The sequence below is a fragment of the Cervus elaphus genome, chromosome 7 (genome assembly GCF_910594005.1).
Source record: "Cervus elaphus chromosome 7, mCerEla1.1, whole genome shotgun sequence".
NCBI lineage: Eukaryota > Metazoa > Chordata > Mammalia > Artiodactyla > Cervidae > Cervus > Cervus elaphus.
Window position 1 is genome coordinate 43187877 of NC_057821.1, and position 25688 is coordinate 43213564.

General features: G+C 41.8%; 1 protein-coding gene across 3 annotated transcripts; it reads left to right on the forward strand.

The window, feature by feature from the left end:
* The first annotated feature begins 1216 nt into the window (after positions 1–1216).
* MCUR1 (mitochondrial calcium uniporter regulator 1) lies at positions 1217–18991 on the forward strand. 3 transcript variants are annotated; one of them, XM_043908506.1, is made up of 9 exons: positions 1230–1798; positions 7968–8123; positions 11248–11351; positions 11902–12003; positions 12992–13033; positions 13815–13886; positions 16410–16463; positions 17834–17948; positions 18914–18991. In XM_043908506.1, exons 1-9 carry the CDS (start codon positions 1360–1362, stop codon positions 18967–18969), a joined length of 1140 nt encoding a protein of 379 aa, XP_043764441.1. In that variant the 5' UTR covers positions 1230–1359; the 3' UTR covers positions 18970–18991. The 3 variants fall into 3 exon arrangements, with proteins under 3 accessions (XP_043764443.1, XP_043764441.1, XP_043764442.1); XM_043908507.1 differs by having other exon boundaries at positions 1232–1798; positions 8004–8123; XM_043908508.1 differs by lacking the exons at positions 16410–16463; positions 17834–17948; positions 18914–18991 and having other exon boundaries at positions 1217–1798; positions 13680–13817.
* The last annotated feature ends 6697 nt before the right edge of the window (positions 18992–25688 follow it).

Below are 25688 nucleotides of genomic sequence, written 5' to 3' on the forward strand. Positions count from 1 at the left end.
GCCTTTTAATCCCTGTATCTAGTCTATCCATTTATTAAGATTTCTGTGTTAGGATAAGAGACAGAAACCTTACTCTGATTTAAACAAAAACAGTTTATTGATTTATGTAAATAAAAATGTTGGTTTCAATCTCTCTCTCTCTTTTTTTTTTTTTTGTATCTCCTAGGCTGGTGCCTTGGGCATTTCATTCCTTCGTCCAAGGAACACCTCTGAATTCACACAATGGACCAGTAATTGAGACAGGTGCAGCGGGCATTCAAAAAGCTCACTGAACTCAACACTGCTAGTATCAGATATCCTTTTATACCAGTAGGTTTCATTTAACACTCAAACCCCCACGTTTTAAATTCCCAGATTGAGACTTTCTCACTTGATCCACTAATCCGGAAACAAAAGCTCTGAAAGTTTAGATTTAAATGCGTTGACTACGTTAAGTGCTACACCCTCGACCCTGTTAATAATCTTTAAAATGCACTCCGGCGACTACACTCTGAGGGACTTCGTACCGGGAAAGTCAGGAAAACCCAGGGCAGCTCGGTGGACTTTCCACGGGATTCTAAAGGGCCCCAGGATAATTAATGTCTTTATAAGGACATCAGTGTAATAAATACGCAAATCGTGGCTGCTCCGAGCTCATTCCAGCTCTGTGAAGGCCCACGACCACCTCCTGGTCTCCCCGGTCGCCGTCACGAAGCAGGATGCGGGTTTGATCTGTACCAGGCTCTGAACTGTGGTGTTGGAGAAAGCTCTAGAGAGTCCCTTGGACAGCAAGGAGATCCAACCAGTCCATCCTAAAGGAAATCAGTCCTGAATATTCATTAGAAGGACTGGTGTTGAAGCTGAAACTCCTATACTTTGGCCACCTGATGCGAAAAGGGGACGACAGAGGATGAGATGGTTGGATGGCATCACCGACTCAATGGGCATGAGTTTGAGTAAACTCCGGGAGTTGGTGATGGACAGGGAGGCCTGGCGTGCTGCAGTCCATGGGGTCGCAAAGAGTCGGACACGCATGAGCGACTGAATTGAACTGAAGACGAGCCCGCCCCCGGCCCCTGCTCTGCCCCGCCTACCCACCCAGCCCCGCCCCCAGCGCTCCCGGAGCCCCGACTCTCCGGCCAGCCCCGGCCCCGGCGCGCCCAGAGCTCCGCCTCCCCGCCCAGCCCCGCCCTCCGGCGCGGGCCCCGAGACCCGCCTCTCCGCCCAGCCCCGCCCCCGGCGTGGGCCCCGAGCCTAGCCCGGCGGGCAGGAAAGGGCGGGCTCGGCGCCGCCGCCCGTGCTCGCTTCTGCCGTAGGTGTCGGGTGGGGGCCGCGCGTGACCGGCATGAGCGCGCTCCCGGGCCAGTGACCGAGTCGGGGATGGACTGCGGCTCCGTCGCGGCCGAGAGGCCGAAGCACCCGTCCGTCCGCCGGCGGCCGCTGTTCCTCCTGGCCGCCGGCCGCGCTGGAGGCCCGGGCGGCCGCGGAATTCCCGCGCGCCGCCTCCTGCCCGCGCTCCCCGGCGGTCCGGGGGCGCTGCGCCCCGGCGCTCAGGCGGCCCGCGGCGGCGCGGCACGTGCCTCCCCGCTGCTCCTCCTCCTTCTGGTGCCCTGCCCGCGCCGGGCGGCCGCGGCCCCGCGTCGGCCGCCGGCGGACTGGGAGCGTCCGCGCGCCGGGCCCCCGGCACCCCCGGGACCCCCGGCCGGGCGCGGCGGCGTGTGGAGAAGCCAGCCGGGCCTGGCCCCAGGCCTCGCGGGTGCGGCGGGCGCGCTCCCCCGGTGCATCGGCCGGGTGGCCGCCCTGGCGTCCTCCAGGAGAGGTGAGGGCCGGGCCGGGGCGGCGGGAGCTGGGCGGGCCGGCCGAGGTCGCCGGGCTCCTCCCGGGCGTGGGGACTGTCCGGTCCCGCCGTCTGGGCCGCGGGGCCAGCCTGGGCTTCCCCAGACGGGAAGGTCCGTACCCTCCGGGAGGCGGGCGCCCAGTGTCCGGCGCAGGCAGTGACTGATGGCTGCGGGAAGCGGGTGCGTAATTGCAGATCCCCCGGGTCGGGTGCACGCAGGGCGTGTAGCAGGTTTGCGATGGGAGGCGCGAAGCGATGGGAGACTAAGGGATTGCTTCGCTGTTTAATTTTAGACCCTCGTTTGGGTTCATTACTCTGCCTGGCATTTTCCTAGGTACTCAGGGTGTATCTGTCAGCAAACTCTTTTCCTTCTCGGAGCTTAATTCTAGCAAAGGAGATTATATGTATATAATATAATAACGTTAGCTCAGACAGTAAAGAGTCTGCCTACAATTTGGGAGACCCGGGTCCGACCCCTGGGTCGGGAAGATCCTCTGGAGAAGGAAATGGCAACCCACTCCAGTATTCATGCCTGGAAAGTCCCATGGACCGAGGAGCCTGGTAGGCTACAGTCCATGGGGTTACAAAGAGTCGGACACGACTGAGCGACTTCACTTTCACTTTCGTATATATTTTATATATAATTATATATATAATATCTGATTAATGCTATCGGAAAATATATAGGGGGTAAATGTTGGGAAGTGGAGTGGTCCTCCAGTTACTAATTTAAATGGAGTCCTCCGTATAAGCTTCATTGAGGAGTTAGCATTTGATTAAATACCTTGAGAACCTGAGATCAATCACTGCCCTGCTTGAGTTGAGGAAAGTCTGAGCAGACTCAGTGTACTAGATTTAAAACTGCTGATTAAAAAAAAAAATCATTTGGGGTAATCGTTATTAATTAGCAAAAGTCTAACTTTGGGAAATCTATACATATACATCAGTGGCTCTCCGTAACCACACTGATGGCTATTTAAAAAATATTTTCCTCAACAGAAATGCTCGGTAAGTGTTGGTTGCTTCTGAAATTTAAGAATATCTTTGGCTGGGCAAGAAACTGGTTAGTAGGGCAAAGCGTGAAGGACGAGTTATGTAGGAGACTGGGAGATGAGTGGTCAGAGGTCAGTGTGCTGCAGTAATTGTGTCTTTATTTCTGTACTTTGCCTTTTGTTGCCCTTTTTTGACAAGCTAGTAACTTGTGATTTCTTTTCCTCTCATGATGCCATCAGCTAATGAGAATTTTGCTTCTTGGTCTTCAGCCTAGCAGTCTGTTTGGTGTCCGGGATTCTCCGTAGAGCTACTTAGACCTAAGGATGGTTTGTGAATAGGAACTTTGTGCTTGCTTTCTTCCTCTCTCCAGGGCTAACTTTGGGCTTCTTTTGTGTATGTGTTTCAATATCCTTTGATGTGCTGAAGGTCCCCAAAGGAGAATTACATATCATAGCTCAATTTCCTTGTTTCCTGGTTATTAATTCTGGGAATTCATAGTTCTCGGACCTCAATTTGTTGTCACAATAAAGAAGGAATGGTGGCCCAGAGCTGCTTCTGGTGCCAGAGTACTGCTGTGTCCCTAGGCCCTGCCCTGTGATGGAGGCAAGATAGACTTCAACTTCCATCAGCCCAGGTTGGAAGGTCAAGTGTCACGTGACTAGGCTGTCTCCATTTTTCAGCCGATAATATTTATTTAAAATAAGCTTGCAGTATTGTTTTAAATTACATGAATGATTACTGTTATTAGGAAAAAGGAATTTGGGACTAGAATAATTGTATCACTTTTCACAAGCCAGTTCTAGTCACAAATATTTTCAAGCTCTCTAACCCATGGAACAGTCCAACACGGTTCTGAAATGGGTGGGGGGGGAAGCTGTAAAGAGCCCTGTAAGAGGTGCATTCATTCATTCACCTGCCATCCAGCTTGGGCTGTTCTGTGTCAGGGTGTTTTCTCATAGAGGCCAGTTTTTGCCCAGAGCTGGAACTAAAGGATGAAAAAAGAGGTGCCAAATTTAAGTGACCTCACTTATGTGAAAAGGGAAAATAGTAGGTGAAGAGGAGATTAGTTCATCTCAAACTTTCTTTATAGACAGATCTGGATCTTAAAATTCATACAGTTGGATGTTTTGTTAAGTTATTTCTAGCCTGCAATGTACCAGGACCTCTGCTAAATGCTAGTGATACAAAAATAACTGACTGGACACTCTTGGGGAGCTTGGAATGATATACAGACATGAAAATAAATGTAATTAAGTGCTATGATGGGGTTGTCTGTCCTGGGCTGAGAACACAGATAAGGAAGGAATACAGGCTGCTCCCTTACCTGGGGGCAGTTAGCAGAGAGAACCTTACAGGGTAGCATAATGCCCTGCCCAGAACATAATGGGTGCTTAGCACATTGTCAGATTAGATGAAGAGAGGTAAAAGGGATGCTTAAAATTTACCAGTTGAGAAAGGGGGACAAGCCAAGCTTAAGGATGGAGTACAGAGTCTGAAAGTGCAGGAATCAGAATAGCTTAGGTGGCCAGAACAAAAGCTGAAAGGGGGAGTGGGCTAAATTAGGATGAGTTTTGTGTGTCTTACCAAGGGCCTTATACTGTAGGCGAGTGCTTCTTTGAATCTCAGCAACTCTCAAGTTTTTTTGTTTGTTTTGTTTTTACTGTTTGATACACACATACATACAGCAGTTGCTGCATTTTATGTTTTGTTGGTCTGCAAACAGTGCTTGGTACAAAGTGATTATTGGTTCCCTGGTCCTTTTCTTGGTACAGACTGACTGCAGCCACCCAACTCTCTCCAGTAACTTGGGAACCACTGCTGCCCTCTTACGAAAAGCATCAGATCTGTAGGGTCCTGTCCATGTCACATTTTTGATTACTTGGAATTTCCTTTGACTGTTTAGGGGTTGAGAATAAGAGTTGATCAGCTGAAGTATGTTTAGAAGAGCTACTGAGAAAACCTTTGAACTCTGAATTAGTAGATGACTATTCTGTCTTCTCTCACTCTTCTACAACACCTGGCATCTTAGAAAAGTCAGAACAAAGATGTAGTAAGGTTTTCATATTCAGTTCAGTTCAGTCACTCAGTCTTGTCTGACTCTTTGCGACCGCACGGACTGCAGCACGCCAGGCTTCTCTGTCCATCACCAACTCCTAGAGCTTACTCAAACTCATGTCCATCAAGCCAGTTGATGCCATCCAACCTCTGTCATCCTCTGTCATCCCCTTCTCCTCCTGCCTTCAATCATTCCCAGCATCAGGGTCTTTTCAGTGAGTCAATTCTTCGAATCAGGTGGCCAAAGTATTGGAGTTTCAGCTTCAGCATCAGTCCTTCCAATGAATATTCAAAACTGATTTCCTTTAGGATGGACTGTTTTTTATATAGCTATGTTTATTACATTTAAATGAAAGATTTTTATTTTATATTGTCCATCTTTTTCTTTTGCTGTCAATTTTAGAATGCTTGTAAGAAGAAGAAACTATTACATTTAAATGGCGTTTCTTGACAAAAATTACAAGTTCATTTTGCAGTTGTTCCATGTCTTTTTAAAACTGTTTTTGTAGCTTGTGGAATACAAAGGCCAGGAAACCATTACTATGCTACCTCCTTCAAATGAGCACCTGGAGGGACTTCCTGGGCTGTCCAGTGGTTAGGACTCCACCCTTCAAGTAGAGGGGCTGCAGGTTCAATCCCTGGTCAGGGAACTAGGATATCACATATCATGAGGAGTGGCCAAAAAAATTTAAAAAAACAAATGAGCATCTTGAAACAAATTTGCAAAACAGGTTGGATCTGTGGTTCAACACACAGAAATTCATACAACAGGTAATATATGAATTGTTAGAACATGTCTCCCCGAAGGTAGAGTTTTACAAAGTCAAGGAAAGAAAACTACAGACAAATATCTGTTATGAAAATACTAGCAAACCAAATCCAGCGATATGTAAGAGGGAGTCAACACCATGACCAAGTGGGCTTCCGTCTCAAGAACAGCAGGTTCACTTAATCATCAGAAAATCAACACATGCAGTATACCATATTCACTGTGTAAAGGAGAGAAACCACGTGATCATGGGAAAAGATGAAGAATCTGATGAAATCCATAATCCATTCGTGTTAAAGAACATGTGACAAATTTGGGTCAAAAGGAACCTGCCTCACCTGATTAAGCGCATCCGAAACACCCGTAGTGAACTTCATACTTAATGGTGAAAGACAGATTGTTCTCCCCGCAAAGTCAGGAACAAGGATGTCTGCTCTCACTATTCGATTGAACACTGTATCAGACGTTCTAGCCAGGGCAGTTAAGCAAGAAAGTGAAAAGGGACCCAGATTGTAAAAGAAGTAGATTATCACTATTCACAGATGACATGACCTTGTAGGTGGAAAACTCTAAGGAATTCATTAAAATACTTTCACAGCTGATACACAAATTTAGCAAGATTGCAGGATACGAGATCAACATACAAATTGTACAAAAACAAAACTCAGTCGTATTTTTATTTACCAGCAGTAAACAGTCTGAAAAATCTAAAGAACAATTTCAGTAACAGCATCAAAAAGAATAAAATCCTTAAACTTAACAACAACAACAACAAAAGTTATATTCTGAAATTTCTATATAACATTATTAAAGGAATTAAAGATCTAAATAAATAGGCATCCCATGTTCATGGTTGGAAGACTTTAATATTTTTAAGATGGCGCTACTTCCCCAAATTGACCTACAGATTTAACACAGTCTCTATCACAGTTCCAAGTAGCTTCTTTGCAGAAATTGATACAATATAATCCTAAAATTCATATGGAAATGCAATGGGCTCAAAATAGCCAAGGCAATCTCGAAAAAGAACAAAGAGAACTCACTTCCTGGTGTCAAAACTTATTAAAGAGCTACAAGTAATCAAGAAAATGGGGCACTAGCGGATGGACAGACACATAGATCAGTGGAATAGACTGGGGAATCCACAGATAAACCCACCCACTTAAAATCGGTTGAATCTTTGATGAGAGTCACAAGACAATTTAAGGGGGAAAATAGCGCTGAGACAACTGGACATCCACCTGTGAAAGGATGAAGTTGAACCCCCATCTCACACCATATACAAAAACTCTCAAATGGATCAAAGACCTCAATGTGAGCGCCACAACTGCAAAACCCTTAGAAAACATGTAAATATCTGTGCTCACATCAGCCAGTGGCTTCTTAGATGTGACACCAAAAGCAAAAGGACCAACAGAAAAAGATAAATTGGACTTACTTAAAATAAAAATTTTTTATGCTTCAAAAGGCACCATCAAGGAAGTAAAAGCCAATCCACAGAATGAGAATATTTGCAAATTACACATTTGATAAGGAATATGTATCTTAAGATATATTTTAAAAAAAACCTCTCAGTAATGAAAAGATAGCCCATTTTTTAAAAAATGGGCAAAGGGTCTGAAATTATATCTCTCCAAAGATAGACAGATGGCCAGTAAGCACATGAAAAGATGTTTCGCATCATTAACTGTCAGGGAAATGCAAATCAAAACTACAGAGAGATACCACTTGACACCCACTAGGATAATTATCTTAAAAAAAGACAGATGATAATAATGTTGAGGATGTGGAGAAATTAGAGCCTTCATACAGTTAGTCCTTCAACTGGTGACTACATTAAAAAAAAAAAAAACTGGTATATCTGTACAATGAAATATTATTCGGCAATAAAAGGAAATAAGATACTGACATAGAACGCAGTGGGGTGAACCTCGAAAATGCCACTCTGTGTGAAAGAAACCAGCCACAAGATATCATATACCTAATGACTCTGTTCAAATGAGATGTCCAGAGTGGGCAAATTCATCGAGACAGAAAATAGATTGAGGGATTGCCGAGGTGGGGGGCGGGGGGGACACAGAGTAGGGGAATTAGGGTAGCTAGAGGGTCTAGGATTTCTTTGGGATTGATGAAAGTATTCTAAAGTTAGTTGTGGGTCAGTTGCACAGCTTTGTAAATATACTGAAAGCAACTGAAGTACGCATTGGAAATGGGTGAGTCGTATGATGTGAGGTGTGTCTCAATAAAGCCGTTGTTAATTTAACAAACAGGCTTTTGAGGTAGGCCTTGTTTTTTGCTTTTTCCTGATGCTGAGCTGCTCTTGTTTACCATCAGGTCCCGTTTTGAACCACAGTGTCCTTTGCTTCCTAGAGCTGAGCCTCTGCGCTGGGAGCCTGCAGCTGGACAGCAGAAGGAGAGAGTTCACCTCTTCCGGGGACAGGAAGCGCTACTTCGACACCCATGCCTTAGTGTGTGTGCTGGAGGAGAATGGTAATCCTCTGCCAGTCGTCACTCGGTGCCATCGGGAAACACTACCTTACGGCTTCCTCATGGTCTTACCTAATTTCTCATACTTCTCTTTGACTTTGAAGTCTACAAGGTCGCCTTTGGATCCATCTCCATTTTTTTTAAGTCCTTGTTTTTTGCTGTTTAAGGGCATTTTTGCTTCATCCGTACAACTGAGACTTTTCTCCTATGTCTTCTGTTTGTCCAAGTGAAGTGTATGTTTATATCATCACTCCGGAAGTATAGTATTACAGGTTAAAAATTCAATACAAGCCAGCAAAACTCAGGAATAACTCCTAGGACAGCTGTCTAAGGCCAGAAGGGACAGTTTTATTCCTGTGCATCTCGTGTGCTCTAAAATTTTTCGTGAAATTAAAATGTTGCAGAGCAGCAGTTATTGATCATTTCAGCTTACTGTGGTTTTAAAAAAATATTCAGACTGACATTTTCTCTTCGTGCTGTTGAACCAACTAATGTAAAAGATTACTTCGACATGTATGGCAGCTATTGAAAGTACACTTAGTATATAGGGAGCAGTCTCATATTTAATCTTGTCTAGACAAATGCACAGTGTAAATTGAATACATATTATATTGATAATTCTTTATACTGTGAACACATAGACTCTCAGATTCCATAGCTTATGCCTTTGAAATAAATCAGTCTGTGCTATTGTATAGTCATCCATCCAGTTGTGCATCTTCATATCTGAAAAGCTGCCCCGTGTTGATGTTCTTTACCTGCCCAGAACACAGTGATGGGGTGGGTCCTTCTGTGCGTCCGTGGGTTGGTTAGCAGCTCTGGGTTCAGGCTCTGCCAGCTTCCAGCTTCGTGGCCTCACAGTCTTTCTCCCTTCTCAGTTCCCAGCCGCCCACCTTTGGAGCATGGGTGTACTAAGGATTCCAGAGAGCCCTTGTGAGTGTGAAGTCATGTCCTTGAATGCACATTGGGAAAACTGTCAACATGCTCTGTGATCATTTTTACAGCTTTTTCTTCTCAAACTTGAAACAGTCAGCCTTTTCCACCATGACTTCTTTCTACTCAGAATTTAAAAAGAAAAGTAGAAGTAAGAGGGGCATCTAAAATTATCTTGATAAGCAGAAGTCTTTTCACTTTTCTTTTTCGTTCCTTTTTTCTTTTTCATGGATCTTTTGTTCTTGTATTCAAAGTAACCAATTATAAAAAATACATTCCAGAGATAATAGGGACATCTCTACATGGACTAGATGTCTGATGATATTAAGAGAACGTCATTCATTTTGTTAAGCGTGACTATGGCCGGGTAGCTGCAGTGGACCCAAATCCTTTCTCCCATGAAAGGTGGGGTTTGTTTCTCTTCCTAACTTTCAGAATCCATTTATTTATTTTTGACAATTTGATGTTGAATGTTTCAATATATGTACTTCCTATTTTTCTTGATATAAAACCCTGGCCTGTGAGTATTTGCCTATTTCAAAACAAGTGATGTAAGGACCCCACTGGGTGTAGGATGTGAAAGTGCTTACCTGGATGATGGCTGGGTTAGGGTAAGACCAGGAAGGATCCCTTGGGGAATGTTCTGTCCTTTATCCTTTTTTTTCCCCCTCTGGAGTTATGTCTCCTGATTCACAGAACTTCCTCTGTCCATAATCTCACTGGCCCTGATTTTGTCCCACCTCTCTTTACTATTAATACAAAGAATTCATTTGCATCTGGTATCCCAGAAATTGTCAGGCTTAACTTCTCCTTATTCTTATCCTTTCTCCTCCTGTAGGTAGTTCTAAATTATAAGGCTGTAAAGTTTATCTCTTTTCTTACCAGTGTAAGTCCACTTTGGTTTCTCTTTTTCTTTTCTTTATAATCCCCAAGCCTAATTATGTTTAATTATGAACTCTTATTAATAAATTTTAAAAATTGCAAAAGACTTGCTGATTTTTTAAAAATTAGGAAAACAGAAAAGAACCAAGAAAAACTACCCTGAATCCCAGTGCCAGAGCTAAACTGTTAACATTTGAGTGATGTTTTTTGCTAGCTGTTCATGACCCACACATTGAAAATAAAAAGATTTTGAATAAAGTGAAAAGAATAGGTTTTTGGAGGTCTTTTTGTCTTCTTTGAATTTGTTTCTTTGTTCTTTTTTCGTATAGTCCCATGCTTAATCTCATCCAGATTGAATCAGGTATAACTTTATCCAGACAAATATGCCATGGACTATAAGAATCAGTACGTTCTTCTGAAGTTCTTATAGATGAAAGTATTTAACAAAAAGAATTATATACCAGGTACTTACGCATCTTAAGTATTTAAAATTAAGCATTTTAATTAGAATTTTCAATGGGGAATATGTTAGTATCTAAAGTTATTAAAAACAGTAGCAGTGCTAAGTTGAGTCTTCATGTAATTCAGTTCAGCATCATTTATTGAATATAAAAGAATATATTCTTTCCAATTTGGGCTTTCCTCACTAGTGACTGAGGAAGATTGTGGAGGAAAAAATGTAAGAACTGATTTTGTCTTTTAACATTAAATAAATTAACAGCTCAATTATTATTATATAGCCACTGATTTGACCGATTTGTGTTAGAAATAAAATAAACACTTTCTCTACTTAATGTAATTGTTTTTTACTAATATATACTAATTAACTAATTTAAAATTAAGTCATCTCCATTGTAGAAAATGAAGACAGCACAGAAGAAAATAACAGCTACGTAGACTCATTCATAAATTACAAAAGCAATAGCTTGTATAATGTCTGTATTTTGAGTCTTGCATCTCTTCACTTGACCTTGCACAGCAGATGTCTCCTGTCGTTAGACGTTCCCGGAAAACATGGTTTTTGACCCCAAGGAGGGATGTCAGGGCTCAGTCCGCCCCACCCCTCATTTTACATGAGGAAACACACATGTACATACTCATGTGTCCTACTTGTCCCAAGGAACAGACACATCACAGCCTGTGACTAGGCTCCATCCTCTTGCCATGCTGAACTTCCAGCTGCTTCTGAATTCAGACATTCACTTGCATGTGTAACTTTGTATTTTCTCCCTTTCTATGAAGGATTTTTTGTTTTTTCATTAATTCTGAAAACTACGGTCTCCTGAGTAATTGTCTTTGTGTGTTTGCCTAGGGTTTACTACTCAACAAGCAGAAGTCATTGTATCTGCCTTGATCAAGATCATGGAGGCCAACATGGATATCGTCTACAAAGATATGGTCACCAAGATGCAGCAGGTAGCTCTGCTGGGGCTCTTGAGCAGATTGAGCTAGTGGGCCACCAGGGAAGTCCCAGCATATAGCAATTTTAGTTTAGACAAGAGGCAAATGGCTAGCATGGCATAAAATATATTTATTCAGAGCTATTTTTTCAACTTCTATAGAATCATTAAGTTTGAAAACTAATTCTTCTAGTCAACTATGCAGTGGACATGAGTTTGAGTAAACTCCGGGAGATGGGAAGCCTGGCATGCTGCAGTCCGTGGGGTCACAAAGAATCAGACACAACTGAGCAACTGAACAACAAAATGCTTTAATAAATGGAGACGTGGCCGGAATTATAGCTGGTGGTCCTCTGACTGCCACACTTAACTGATTCATCTGGTGCTGATACTGGCCTTGAGTTCTTACTCTTTTCTCATTACGAGACAGAGGAGGACCTTGCTGAACCTCTTTCTATGTGCCCATGTCCTGGTTTCTCATTAAGATGATCCCAGGTTGAGATGGTAGGAGGTAGGAGGACTTCCTAGGCCAGACAAGGTTATATGTTTCATTTTTCTTTTCCCAGGAGATCACTCTTCAGCAAGTAATGTCTCAGATCGCTAACGTGAAGAAAGATATGATTATTTTGGAGAAGAGTGAATTTTCAGCCCTCAGATCAGAAAATGAGGTAAAACTAAAGAGCCACTCATATTTATCAAGTGCTTTTCTATTAGGAAATGGAGATATAATGTGCATACACAAAAGTGTACAAAGAAGTGTACACCTCAGTGAATTTTCAGTATGGACTATCAGTCAGATGAAGAGGCAGTTCTTGACCGGGCACCCCAAGACCTGCTGTCTCCAGTGTCTGGTCACTCCTCCCACAGCCAAAACCGCTCTCCCAGCTTACATGGCCGTTAACTGGTTTTGCTCTCCCAGAATTCTATCAATGGGATCACAGTGTGTCTTGCAGCAATAGATCACTGTCTTTCATCGTTCATGGTATTGTAGGAACTTGCCGCCTTATTCTACTGTGATGCATATTAGAGTTGTTTCCAGTTTAGGGTTATTATGAATAAGTGCAGCTGTAAAATGTCTCTTCATGTCTTACTTAAAAGTGTGAGCGTATGAGATCAGTGTTTAAATAGGTGCTGTCTTCACATCTTTTGTTTTCAGTCCTATTTAGAGTCCCATGAAGGAAGTTCACTTATCACCTGTTGCTCTTGATTTTATAAGAACCCATCTAGCAAAAGATTCCTTCTTTTGCTAGAAAAAAAAGATAAAGTTTGAAACTGTCTTGAAGTCATTTATTTGAGGGCAGAATTAGTTAAAAGGAAACTTGAAAGAGGTACTAAAGCATCTCTGGAAGGAAATGAGACCGTTGAAGACAGTTGTGTTACTAATTGTATGTGGCCTTCAACATGAATTGAAACCCCTCAAGACACGCCCTGTCTATAGTACCATCCTGGCATGACCAATGATCATTTCTGCCTCTGAGACTAATCAGTTGCGGTTGTGTTCTAAACATGGCTAAAATTCATGTTGAATTGAGGAAAGAACTTGAAGAACTTGCTCATAAACACATGTTGTAATATTTGTTTATTACCAAGTTTTATGTTTTTCTTCTAACCTTCCAACCATATCCTTGACTGACTTCTTTTTAATGTTTTTTTTAGAAAATAAAACTTGAGCTCCATCGGTTAAAACAGCAAGTAATGGTAAGAGCCTCATTCCTGTTTGCGTGCTCATTTATAGTTACATAAATTCAGTAATAAATGTCCAAAATATTTATGTGTTCCTAAAAAATTACTTCTGTCTTAAATATTTGTGTGATGTGTCTCAAAAGTACACACGGGAAGATTTAACCAAGAACATAGCCAAAGAATAAGTTACTAATGTCTATAACCAAGTCCGTTAAGAAAATTGTGATCCAGAAGGAATGAAGTCATTTTTAAATAAAATTTTTCTAAAACAGCCAAATGGAATCCTTACATTCTCTTAGGAGAGACTATCTTTAAAAAAATTACATGTGATTTTAAAATGCTGACTAATGCCAGCTGCTTGATTTTTTAAGTGGAAAAGACATTGGTGTTAAATAAGAAAAAGGTTTTGACGAGTGTCAGAAATCTTTATTTGAACCAGAATCTGATATTTCACTTGAGTCCACCTCTGCTTTCCAAAGTTGTCCAGAGAACAGCTTGACTCATAAATTCCACAAGGCGATTGATTTGGGAATCTTGATGTAAAAAGCAACAGTAACCCACTGTGATCTGACTTAAACATGAAAGGGGATTATCTGTATAAATAACCAGGAAGTCCCCGCAGACATGGCTTAACCAGTCTCTTGACCTGCCTCGTCTCCAGCTCCATTTCTCTGCACACCCCGGCCCCTACCCTCGACCCCTCCGGTGGAGCAGTGGACCCAGGCTCACATCCACACCAGCTTTGGATCTCTCACTTGGGATTTCTTTCTGTCTTTGATGTTTGCCCTCCTACTAGGATGAAGTGATCAAAGTCCGAACAGATACCAAGTTAGACTTCAATCTAGAAAAGAGCAGAGTGAAAGAACTGGTATGTTTCTTTATTTAAAAATAGAATGTGAATTAATTTCTTTGCATGACAGTACATTTGGTCAAATCTAAGGTTATTTACAATTCATAAGTACTGTTAAATATTTACCTGTATGTGATTGTTAGACATGGTGTTTCTTTATTTCAACTGTATTTTGGATTAGGACTTTAAAAAGTAACTTTAAAATTAAAATCTTGGTCAAGTTTGAATCTTGTTTGTTTCAGAGATACTAAACTGTTTATCACTTAGATATGAATAAATTAAGTTTTATCTTGATCTCTTTGCTATTAACTTAAATCTCCACTGGTCCTGATTTTGCAGAAGTTAAGTTGATTATCTGACTTGAATCATATTAAATTATAAATATTAAATAATGTTAAATTCTACATTAAAAATTGAAGGTTTAAAAAATATTTCCATGTTTTTTTAATAGGAAAATCTTAATGAACTTTTTTGCATTGTTTTGAAATGCAAATTCTAAATGATTCTTTAAGTTACGCTAAATTGAAATTTTCTATTAGGAAAAGTAATTGAAAAGTAAAACTTTCATTACCAAAAAGATACCACAAAATATGGGTTGTAAATAAGCAGAAGGGAGAGAGAGAGATATATATATGACATATATCTGTTGTTGTTTACTCACTAAGTCATGTCTGACTATTTTGCAACCCCAGGGACTGTAGCCCTTCTCTGTCCATGGGAATTCCCAGGCATGGAATCTTCCCAACCCAGGGATCGAACCTGCATCTCCTGCATTGGAGTTCTTTACCACTGAGCTACCAGGGAAGCCCCCCCATATGATGTACAAAATAATTATTATGCCAATGTTACCTGCCTTTCTAGTCTTGAAACACTTTTAACCATGAAGAGGAAATCACTTAGTATCGCTAAAATATATAATGATCACTGGCATATGACTAGTTTCTAGACGACGAAAAACTCCTTTGGTTACCTTTGCCCTTAAAGGTTATATATAGGCTTAGCAGGAACTCTGAATCCACTTGATGTAGGAAGATGCCTGTAGCAACAAAGTCAGGAAGGACTAGATCTCAGAGATTGGGAGATGTGGGCTGTGAGCATGGATTAAAATAGTGAATTTATGTGACTTATTAACCTAGCTGAGAAGTCCTTTTTGGTAATCCTAAATTCAGATTACTCTGAAGTGCAGGACAGCAGTATAGCATGAGTTTAACATGCATCGAGGAAGATGCACCAACCCTCTCATTCTTTTGTTTAATGCACTTAGAATACTGTTCCAGCAGCATTGACTGTGGTGATACTTACAGCCAGTTTAGCCTCAAATGCAGTATAGCCTATAAACTGCTTTGGGGTAGAGGGAGGTGGGCCCAGATAGATGCTACTTTTATAATCATGGCAGCGTCCAGATTTAGTCTTTTCTCTTGTGGCTGAGTCGGTATTAGTGAAGGCTGGAATTTTAAGGGATGCAGAAAATCCCATTCCACCCTGCCCTCTGGTGGTAATCTGGTGCATAGCTCTCTCTGAAACCCTGGAGATGAGCATTCTTTGGTCCTGCAAGTAGTTCTTGGTTTGGGGTTTGGGTGGTTGGTTTTTTTTAACTTCTAAGCAATGCTGTTTTTATACTCTATCTCCCTGGCAGTCATAGGGGGACATTTATAGCTAGAAAGTTTCTAGAGACTTCAAAAGTATTAATTTTCCCCCTATAACAACAGTGTTAATTTATTGAGGATTTTTTTAATTCTTCACTTTAGTTACTAATTTTTATTTGCTTAGGCAACTCCAGATGCCTACCCCTAAGGAAACATGCCTGATTTTGGTCTCAGTGTTGATAGAATTACACAGTCATTAATAGCAAAAAAGGCAAGATATCATTTTAATTCTGAGTAGAACTAGTCAATTCCCTTAGTAACATTGGATTGTGACAATGCCCACATGGATTTGTATTTTGGTTTTTTCAGTTAAAACCAACAGGTGATGGTTTAGGGTATTTCTTGAATCTGTGTATTTACATAGTGTTTTATAATCAGAAGGCAGCATCTATGTCACAGAATAATAATCTTTGAGATTATTTTTTCCCAACTTTATATCTTTTCTCTTTTGTATAAGCTTCAAATAGTGCCAATTTTGTTTGTAGTTAAGATGGGATAGCTCCTAAATTGAATTGTTACCCTCCTTTTTTCAAGCCTCCCAAAGCTGAAAAGCCTATGACTCAGCATCCATCTAAATTGGTCCCAGGAAATGCTGTTACAATAGTGTGAGGGACTTAGAGACATCACAGCAAAGAGATGAAAAGAAAACCAGCAGAGAGAGAGGTAGAAGATGACAAAAGGGAATCTAGATGTTGAAGCAATGAGTAAATATAAATAAGATTTTAAAAAAGATCAAAAGGAGAAGGCAGGGAGGCTGCTTTATCCTAGGGGTGACTACTCATGGTACATATTCTTGGAAGTCCTGAGACCAGATTATTTAAGATACCAGAGAAGGAGGAGAGGAATAAATAAAGGAATAAATCAGAATCTGACCTATGTTACATGTTTGTTTCAGTATTCGTTAAACGAAAGGAAGCTGCTGGAAATAAAAACAGAAATGGTGTCACTGGTAAGGAAAGATTCACTTTTCACCTAGCAGAACTGAAACTCTGCCCATTAAACGCACTAGCTCCTTCTTCCTCCCGCTGGCTACCATCATTCTATTTTCTGCCTCTATGAATTTGACCGCTCTCGGTCCCTCATGTAAGTGGAATCATGCAGTATTTGTCCTTTTGTAACTGGCTTATCTTGCTTAGCTTAATGTCCTCAGGGTCCATCCATGTTGTAGCATGTCAGAATCCCCTTCCTTTTTAAAGCTAAATAATACTCCCTTGTATGGACATACTACATTTTGATTATCATTATGGCCATTGTGAATAGTGCTCTAACTGTGGGCAAGTGGATATCTGTTGGAGTCCCTGTTTTTAATTCTTTTGGGTATACATGCCCAGAAGTGGAGTATCACAGGATTTTTTTGGTACTTAACAAAGGACTTAGTTATTTTAATTGAAGAATAAATAAGGAATGGAGTTGGGTTTTTTTTTTTTTTTACTATATTTTTAGTTTATGGCATGCATAACTTCTTTTCCGTCCTTATTACCTGGGACCTCTGAAACCTGGAAGAGACTTCCATGAGAGAATACTAAACTCATCTTCTGGAATATTTTACTCCTCCACTCATTTTTTTACTTATTCATTACCTGACCTATTCACCACAGGGGACTACTTACTTGCCCTGGGATTTTTAGTGAAGTATTTCCTATGCTTTTACGCATTCACATTAATGAAATGTTACAAACCCTTTATAACATCAGCCAAACTCACTACCCTTTGGGTGTTAACTGTGTATCTGGTTTAACTATTATATTTGGGAAAGAACTCATATAGGCCCTTGGTATAGCCAAGCCTCATAATAAAACACGTGGTATTTGAATTATAAAAGAAGAAAACTTTTTAAAAATGTGAATAGAAATAGTGTCCGGCAAGCACTGTTGCCTTTAGATTACCTACCTAAGATTCCATTCATTTTTTTAAAGCATGTTTTGTATACTTTTACTGAGAGGAATTCAGAAGGAGGAGGTATATTCATTGCTGTTCAGAACACACCAACTTCCTAAACTTGCAAAGCTGCCTATAATTTATAAAAGGTTCCTTCCATCAGTAATCGCACTTGATTCTCTAAACAGCCTTTGTGAAGACAGGGCCAATGTTAATTTTTATCTTTGTTTCAAACTGAAGGAAACAGGCCTAGAGATAGGTAAGGCCCTGGCTAACACAATATAGCGTGAAGCTAGTAGAACTCAAGACTAGAGCCCAGGTCTCCTTAATCTGACCATGGGTGTACCTTGACTGCACCCTATCGGGAAGGGACTCAGGGACTGTCAGCAGAGGGAACAAATCCAGTATGGTTCAATGCTGTGAATCTCTTTGTTTTAAAAGCACGCCCAGCAGGATCGGGCCGTCACGCAGACAGACAGGAAGATAGACACCGAGGTTGCTGGCCTTAAAACCATGCTTGAGTCACACAAGCTTGATAATATTAAATATTTAGCAGGTAAGCCGTCTTACATTTAGATAGTTAAAATGAACTGAAAATAAATAAAATTGTAAAGTTTTTTGGCCGAGCCATGCACGATCTTAGTTCCCTGACCAGGGATCAAGCCCATGTGCCTTGAGGTGGAAATGCAGAGTCCTGACCACTGGACCACTAGGAAATTCCCAAGATAAATGTATAAATTAAGTCACAGACAGATACTGCATTTCATTGATTCTAGCGCATTTTTTTCATGCTTTAACATTTCTGAAATTAGAAGGCATCTTACAGTTTCCAATAGATAAAGTATCATACTATTAATGTCATTTTTTTTCTTTCCTTGTAAAGCACATGACTTTATTTACTACTACTCATGGCATCTTAAATTTGATGAGACGCTATCATCAGACGGTAGTTACTGGGAATAATTTTCAGTGACATTCAAGATGGAATATTTTACACACAGTTGAATTGTGATCTTTCTGCTTCAGTGGGTGACACTTCTTATAAGGAGTTCTTTTGCTTTCACAATTTTTGAGCCAAAAGAGGGAAAGATTCACATATCAAAAAAAAAAATTACGTAACCATTATTTTAACTCAAATTTAACATTTTGGATCAATATATTGAAGTAGAGTAATATTTATAAGTAGAATTTTGCTCACGAAGTTAAAGGGTGTGTCCCTCTGTGGTACATGTGCATTTACTTTGTGACCACAGAATTCTTGGGATTCTTTACATTTATTGAGAAATTTCCTTGGATATTGAACGCATTTGTACTTTGGAGATGATGATATCAGATGAGGGGTTTTTTAATAGCAAGGTGTGTTGTGGAGTGTGGCACATCAGTGAGCAAGCCAGATTTCTTGGATTTGGTTTTACTTTCTTGGAGGATAAATGCCTGTTTTTTTTTTTAGTAAAATGATGTTCCTGCAAGTAACTTTTAATAGAACTAATACTGTGCACAATTGTTTTTTTTTTCTTCCAGGATCTGTATTTACGTGCCTAACAGTAGCTCTGGGATTTTATCGCCTGTGGATATAATAAAATGTCTATTTAAAGAGCATTCTATTGTTCTGCCTTAAGAATACCAGATTCTTGCTGTACTTTTTTTTTCTCATTTCTAATTATAATGCTGATTTTTAAAATTTAATGCACATTATTTATATTATGCAAATGATGGACATATAACCACGGCAAAGAAGTGAGAAATTTCGTAACTGCTTCTTTCATCTCTTCTATTTAGTTAACTTTATAACTCTTGAGTGGTGGAAAAAGCAAGGAGGACTCCACTCCCCTGGACCAGTGAACTCAGTCTAACTTGCAGGACATAGCAACAATAAATATGTGTAGAACTCTGCAATTTTAAATCTTCTGTCTCATCAAGGATTTGGGGTCTCCATGTAAAGGCACAGGAGCTTTACTAAGTGCTGAAGAATCAAGGTAACCAAACCAAGAGCATCACATCTTCTTCACCTGCTGACCCAGACCCTGACGTCAGCCGGTCCCTGTGTTAGAGGTTGCGTTTCAAGTCCAGTCAGTCGGTAGCCTCATGCTACACTGTACTTGACACCAGAGAGAGATTTTTTCTTTTAGTTTGCATTATCTTGGATATTATTCCGCTTATTGTTTATGTGCCTTCCAGCTGGAAAATCTTGTTGTCTAATGAAGTATGAGGATTAGGATGGAGACGGTCTCAGCCTCCTGCTGTGCCCACTTCCTCTGCCTCCTTCCCCCTCACTCAGCCCCTCCACCTCTCCCTCCTGATTTAAGAGCTATCATAATGCTCCAGGGATGACATTGTCTCCCTAGAAAACATGCTCCCTCTCGGCATGGAAGTCAACTTCAGTATGTGTGATCGTCACCCTAATGGCCTTCAACTTTTTACACGATACAAGGGAAGCACACGGTATAATGTCTGTAGCAATCCTGAGATAGTTAGATAGTGTATGTACTCCTCAGAAATATCTTTAATGAAGATGCCTTTGCCCATTACAAGCTCAGGTCATAGGCTTTGAAAATTAGAGAACTGTCCTGCCAAGTATTAGCCTAATGTGGGTCGATTTCTTTGGTTGGTAAAGACATTTCTCATAGCGACCTTACCTCTGCATTTAAAACAGATTACTAGATACAACTTGGGGGGGGGGGGTTTGGAAATGCACGTTCTCATCTTACTTGAATGACCTGCACATAAAGAGAATAAGCATTCAAGAAATGATGACATCAGATGTCTCCTTCCTGTCTTTCTCACATGTGCATATCTGTGCATACCTGGTGCAGTGGAAAAACCACATAAAGACTTTGGATCACACTGGTAGAATAAAGTACCCATCATCACTCTTCCATCCACAGTGGTGACTAAGTTGTCCTCTGTCCTTCGGATGCCATTTCTAAACTTTGTAAGTCATCGCCTTGTCTGAGAACATTTGTGTAGCTTAAAGATTCTGAGCTCCAGATAAGTGTGAAAATCAAGCACATTGGCATTCGTGGTGGCAGTTTCAAAGTGAAAAATAATCTTTTTTTCAACTAGATCCAAAGTTGTCTTAACTGCCTCAAAAGATACTTCATCAATATATTCTTTCCCTTTCAGAGAAGGTTCTCCAGGAAATACTGTTCATTTAAAAATTGCCCCCAGTATTAAAGAGTGAGGTAAGTGACTTCCCGTTAAGCCCACCTGTGCAGCATAACTTTGGTTAGGGAGAGCCAGGAGGAGGCTGCAGCACATGTGCTCCGACCAAAGGAAACAGCACTGTCCACGGTTCTGTTTCAAAGCGAATGCTAACGTATTCGCAAAGTGACCTTATATGCTGATAAAATATTTTTTAAATAACATTCGGCTGGATGACTTTCTGTCCTCTGCCAAAAGCATTCCATGTGACATTCCTCCTAGCAAGGGTGGGCCGCACCCGCCCGTCACTTGGTCCGGGCCATCACTGGCTGCAGTGGAGTCTTGGAAGTGCCAGCCCGCACCTCCCCGGCCTCGGGAACAACGAACTCTCCTCTTGGTGGCCTGGACTGCAGGCGCAGATGGAAACCAGGAGAGTTCGGGACTGTGTTCTCTGTTTAGTCAAATATATTCTATTTGAAAGCACAGGAGCCAGAAATACAAGCACACCCTTCCCGGCTCTCTCCCGGACATCTGTGAGCCTGTAAGTGGCTGGGGCTGGCTGCCGTGTGATAGCTCCTGAGCTCACCTGGCTTAGAGGAAATTCGGCATTAGCACTCGGAAGGGAGAAGATGCCTGACGAAACTCCCTGCGTCTAGCACGTGGGGGAATTGGCCATAGCGAGGTCCTGAAGATCACCCCTCCAGGCACAGGTTCCTAACCCTGAATGTCAAGTGGCCTGAGTCCTTATTTCCTGTGCATGCACAAACCGCTCAGAAGGTTCCTCCATACCTTCTCTCCACTCCCCTGCTTTTTATCTTTTTTAAAAGAGCTTAAACTCCAGCCCGACTCCTCTCCTATTCCCTTCATAAGCCAGCCTGTTTGTGTGTGTGGTTCTTTAGAGGAAACGTGAATTCTGACTTCCTTGCTGGTCTCAGCCCTCCACTAAGGACTTTTCCAGCTCAGTAGCTAACAAAACTACATCTGAAGGTCTTTGTCTTTCCGCTTAAAGATGTCAAGTACCTCAGTTGAGAAGTCTCTGGTTCAGGAAGAAAGGCTTGAACCAGCCATCTTGCCCTGAGCTCTTTGAAAACCAAACCCCTGAGCCGCAGTGTCTGTGGCCCGGCCTGGGCCGTGTCCTTCTGCTGCCGCAGAGTGACGAGCTCTTCCTTCCGTCCCAGGCTCCTCTGCAGCTCTCCTGCTAACTAGCTGTGTCAGCATGGGCAGGGACCTCTCCCCCCGATATGCCGTGTTCTGAGAATTTTGGCCTCATTCCTGAACAAATGGCATATAGACGGCACTATGGAACTCACGTCTAGAAAACATACGTTCATCACATGTGTTGTGACTTTTCTGACACTGAAGCAAAAACATGTTAATCAGGAGTGATTTATTTTTTATAGAAAATGTTTGAGCCTGTTTAGCCTTTTATCAGGGTTTCATTTGGAAAATACCAACCTTCCTGCAGATTTATAACTTACGTTCCTCTCATTATAACCCAAATCGTTTCTTAACCCTTTCATTCTTAAGCAAATGTTCAGTTACATTTTACTGTATAATAGAGGGGCCCTAATAGTCTTATGATCTAAAATAAAATATTTAATTTTATGTGATTAGAATGCTGTTCTGTTTGTTCACATTGAATATGAAAAACTGGAACAACTTCTGCCCACACTGTTTCTACTGTTTTTCCTTCCAGTTGTATATGATAATGATGTATTATTTTAAAAATCTAAAACCTAAACATATTTGAATTTGCATACAGGATATATTTGAAAGTGGTTATTTGATTTAAAAAATAAATTTTTATTCAAAAGACTCTGTTACTAGCATGCTTGTGGTGAAGTGTTTTAACTCCTTGTTTGAGGGCAAATGCGGTTTATATGCAAGTTTCTACAAAAGCTGGAAGATCAAGTTACAAGTGATAGAAATCTGAATCAGATGAGCTTGAGCAAAGAGTTTGCTTTCCTTGGCCTACATGATCAAAATTCAGGAAAAGCAAGACGGAGATACCATGAGAACTCACCTCCCGGCACCTCACGCTTCCACTTCTTACCGGCGTGGGTAGTTCTCTGAGACCAGCTTCACGCTGGTGGAGCTGCCAGCACACGCCCTGCGACTCAGCATGGGAGGGTTCCACCGTGAAAGGGCCTGGAAGGAAGGGGCCGAAGAAGCGGCTGAAGGAGCAACCAGAGGAGGGGTCCTGAGAGGGTTCTCCGCGCTCCTTCCCCAGGACGCACCTGTTCCACACAAACGCCCCCTCTGAACGGTGGGGCTTTTCTGAGTCACCTGCTCAGGCTTAGCTTCTGTGTGACAGACGCCTGCTCGAGAGGGAAGCAGAGGAATGGCTTGAGGAAGTGGATAACTGAGAGAGTGCCTGGAAACTAATTTGGGGCCCCTTTCATTTTCTCCAACCAGAAACCTTTTCTTCCAGTTAGGAAGTTGCCAAGAAGTGACTAGGTTCGAGGGGGGGCTGTCCGGTGTCTCAAAGCCCCTAAATGATCCACAAACTCAGCCTTCCTGTGAAAACCGTGCCATTGAAGTTCCAGACGTCAGTCTTCCGTCTGCCTTCTCACCTCAGTCCCCCTTCCACATCTGTGGCCTGTAGACTAACTAAAAACCTGCTTTTTACCACAGCTCTTTGATTTCTTTAAGAAAATTGCTTTAAAGAATGGCATTTTCTAAAAACAGCATTGTCTCTGGACTCTAAACCCCTGGTGTTCCACAGCAGCCTCACTGTTTGTTGTGGTGGCAGCCGTGTTTCTACTCCAGTTCTGCAGTTTCCACGGAGGACCAGGCTAGGACCCCAGCAAGGGGTCGTGGTGGCCACTGTCAGCCACAGGGTCTGAGCTCAGGCATCTCTAAGTTTTAAATACGGAGCAGTGAACTTCCACTCTTTTGCACTTAACAGGTACATGGAGAACTATTTTTAGGCCAACACTCAGGAGTTAGAAGTTGATACATGCTCACATTTTACAAGATCCTAACTATTCCTTTCAGGTTATTTTTTCTTTCTTTTTGCACACAATCTGTGTTTCAGTAAACCCTGACCTATTGTTCATGATTCTGAAGTTTGAAGTCAGCTTAACATAAAGCCCAAGAGCTGCACTCAACAGCTTCGGGTCAGCGTGGTGTTTCTGCACTTACCATCTCTCAGGAAAGGCATTTTAAAAAACTTTTCTCTTCGACCATCTCCGACTTCTCAACACCGATTCCCCTAGGGGAAAAACTGCTGCTTAGCAGCCTCTTGTCCCTCAGCATGAAAGCTAGTGTCTACCTAGCACAGAGATATTATCCACTAGTTCTCTTATCTTTTATACTAGTTTATGGCCTGCATGAACCAGAAATGTTGTATCAGGCAGTGTCTAGCTCAGACCTCAAGAACTGCTACTTGTGATAACAGTGGTAAAACTTTGTGGGGAAAAGATGGAAGCTTGGGGGAATCAAAATACTCAGTGATCTGAGAGAGCACTTAGAATTATTGGGGTTTTTTTTCACATTTGTATCAGTTGGATGCTTTCAACTGTAAGTAGCATAAAACTAACAGTGATTTATACCTCATGACTTGTAATAGATGATCCTCAGGACTGGTTGGTAGTTTAACCCTTCATCTTTCCACTCTCACCTTCCTCTGTACAGTTTAGTTCAGTCACTCAGTCATGTCTGATTCTTTGCGACCCCATGGAATGCAGCACGCCAGGCTTCCCTGTCCATCACCAACTCCCGGAGCTTGCTCAAACTCATGTCCATAGAGTCGGTGATGACATCCGACCATCTCACCTTCTGTCGTCCCCTTCTCCTCCTGCCTTCATTCTTTCCCAGCATCAGGGTCTCTGTACATTAGCTTTCAACGTCGGCTATGGGATTGTTGATCACAATGATGACTGCCACAGCTCCAGGCATCACATCCTCACACAGGAGCATCCAAGACAAAAAGAGATGCATAAAAGGGTTCTTCTCTTAAAAGTCTCCCACCTTTTAATCAGGGAGAAAGATTTTCCACCCCTCCCACAGAAATTCCCTTATGTCTCATAGCCCAGGACTAGGTCACATGGCCATCTATAGCAAGACAAGTTACCAAAGGGAATGTTTAGCTTTCCAGCCCCTCTGGTAGGTGGTGGGCAAGGAAGAAGGAGTTTGGAAATGGTTGTTGGATTGACGTTCAACAATGTTGTTTACAATGTTCATGAAAATTTAATAAAACACAGGCTACACAATAAAGACAGCCATAGGACTAGCTTGATCTGAAATTCGAGTGGTCGTAGGAAGTGTGAAAAATAAGTCTACATTTGGTATAATTCAAGGTCAGGAAGGGATGACTGAGACAACAGCCCTCAGGCTTGTTCAGGATGGGGAGACCTAGAAGGCATCTTGCTCTCTATGGAACAATATGTTCTTTGTGAAATACTGCAAATTATTGGTGTATCGAATTCCTCCTTGCGACCCAGGATAGGTGTACTTGCAGAAAGTCTACTGACGCATGTATGCAATGAAATCACAAGGTCAGGGCTCATGGAACAATAAAAAAGTGACTATTGAACCAAGCATGGACTGAGTTCTCGGTTTTCTGCATAAATATTTACGTGAAAGCCTTGACTTGGCTATGAACACCAGCAAGTGGGAGAAGCAAAGCAGTTGCAGTTACACAAAGTTTAAGAAAACTCTAAGGGAAAAAGAGACAGACAAAAGTCTACTAACGTCTTCCTTCCAATGAATAAAACCATGATTATTTTGTCAGGGCAGCACAATATCTTGGTCTGGTCGCTACACACCAGTTTTTACAGGCAGATCATTTCACAACCACGAGTAGGGTGAGTCAGGAGCCCTGGTTTCAGCCTCCAGCCTCGCCAACCTTGCTTTGCTCTGGGGAAGCCATCTAACATTGCCAATCCTCAGTCACACATTTCTAAAATAATAGCATCAACAACAAGAATGATAATGGGAATAATAATCGGGCATTCATTTACTGTCCTAGAGGCACAGTTCTAAAACCTTGGCATGCCCAGTCACTTCAGTCATGTCCAACGCTTTGTGACCCTTTTGACTGTAGCCCACTTGGCTCCTCTGTCCATGAGATTCTCCAGGCAAGAATACTGGAGTGGGTTGCCATTTATCTTCATCGCATCCCTAGGAAGTAAATATTATAATGATCTCTGTT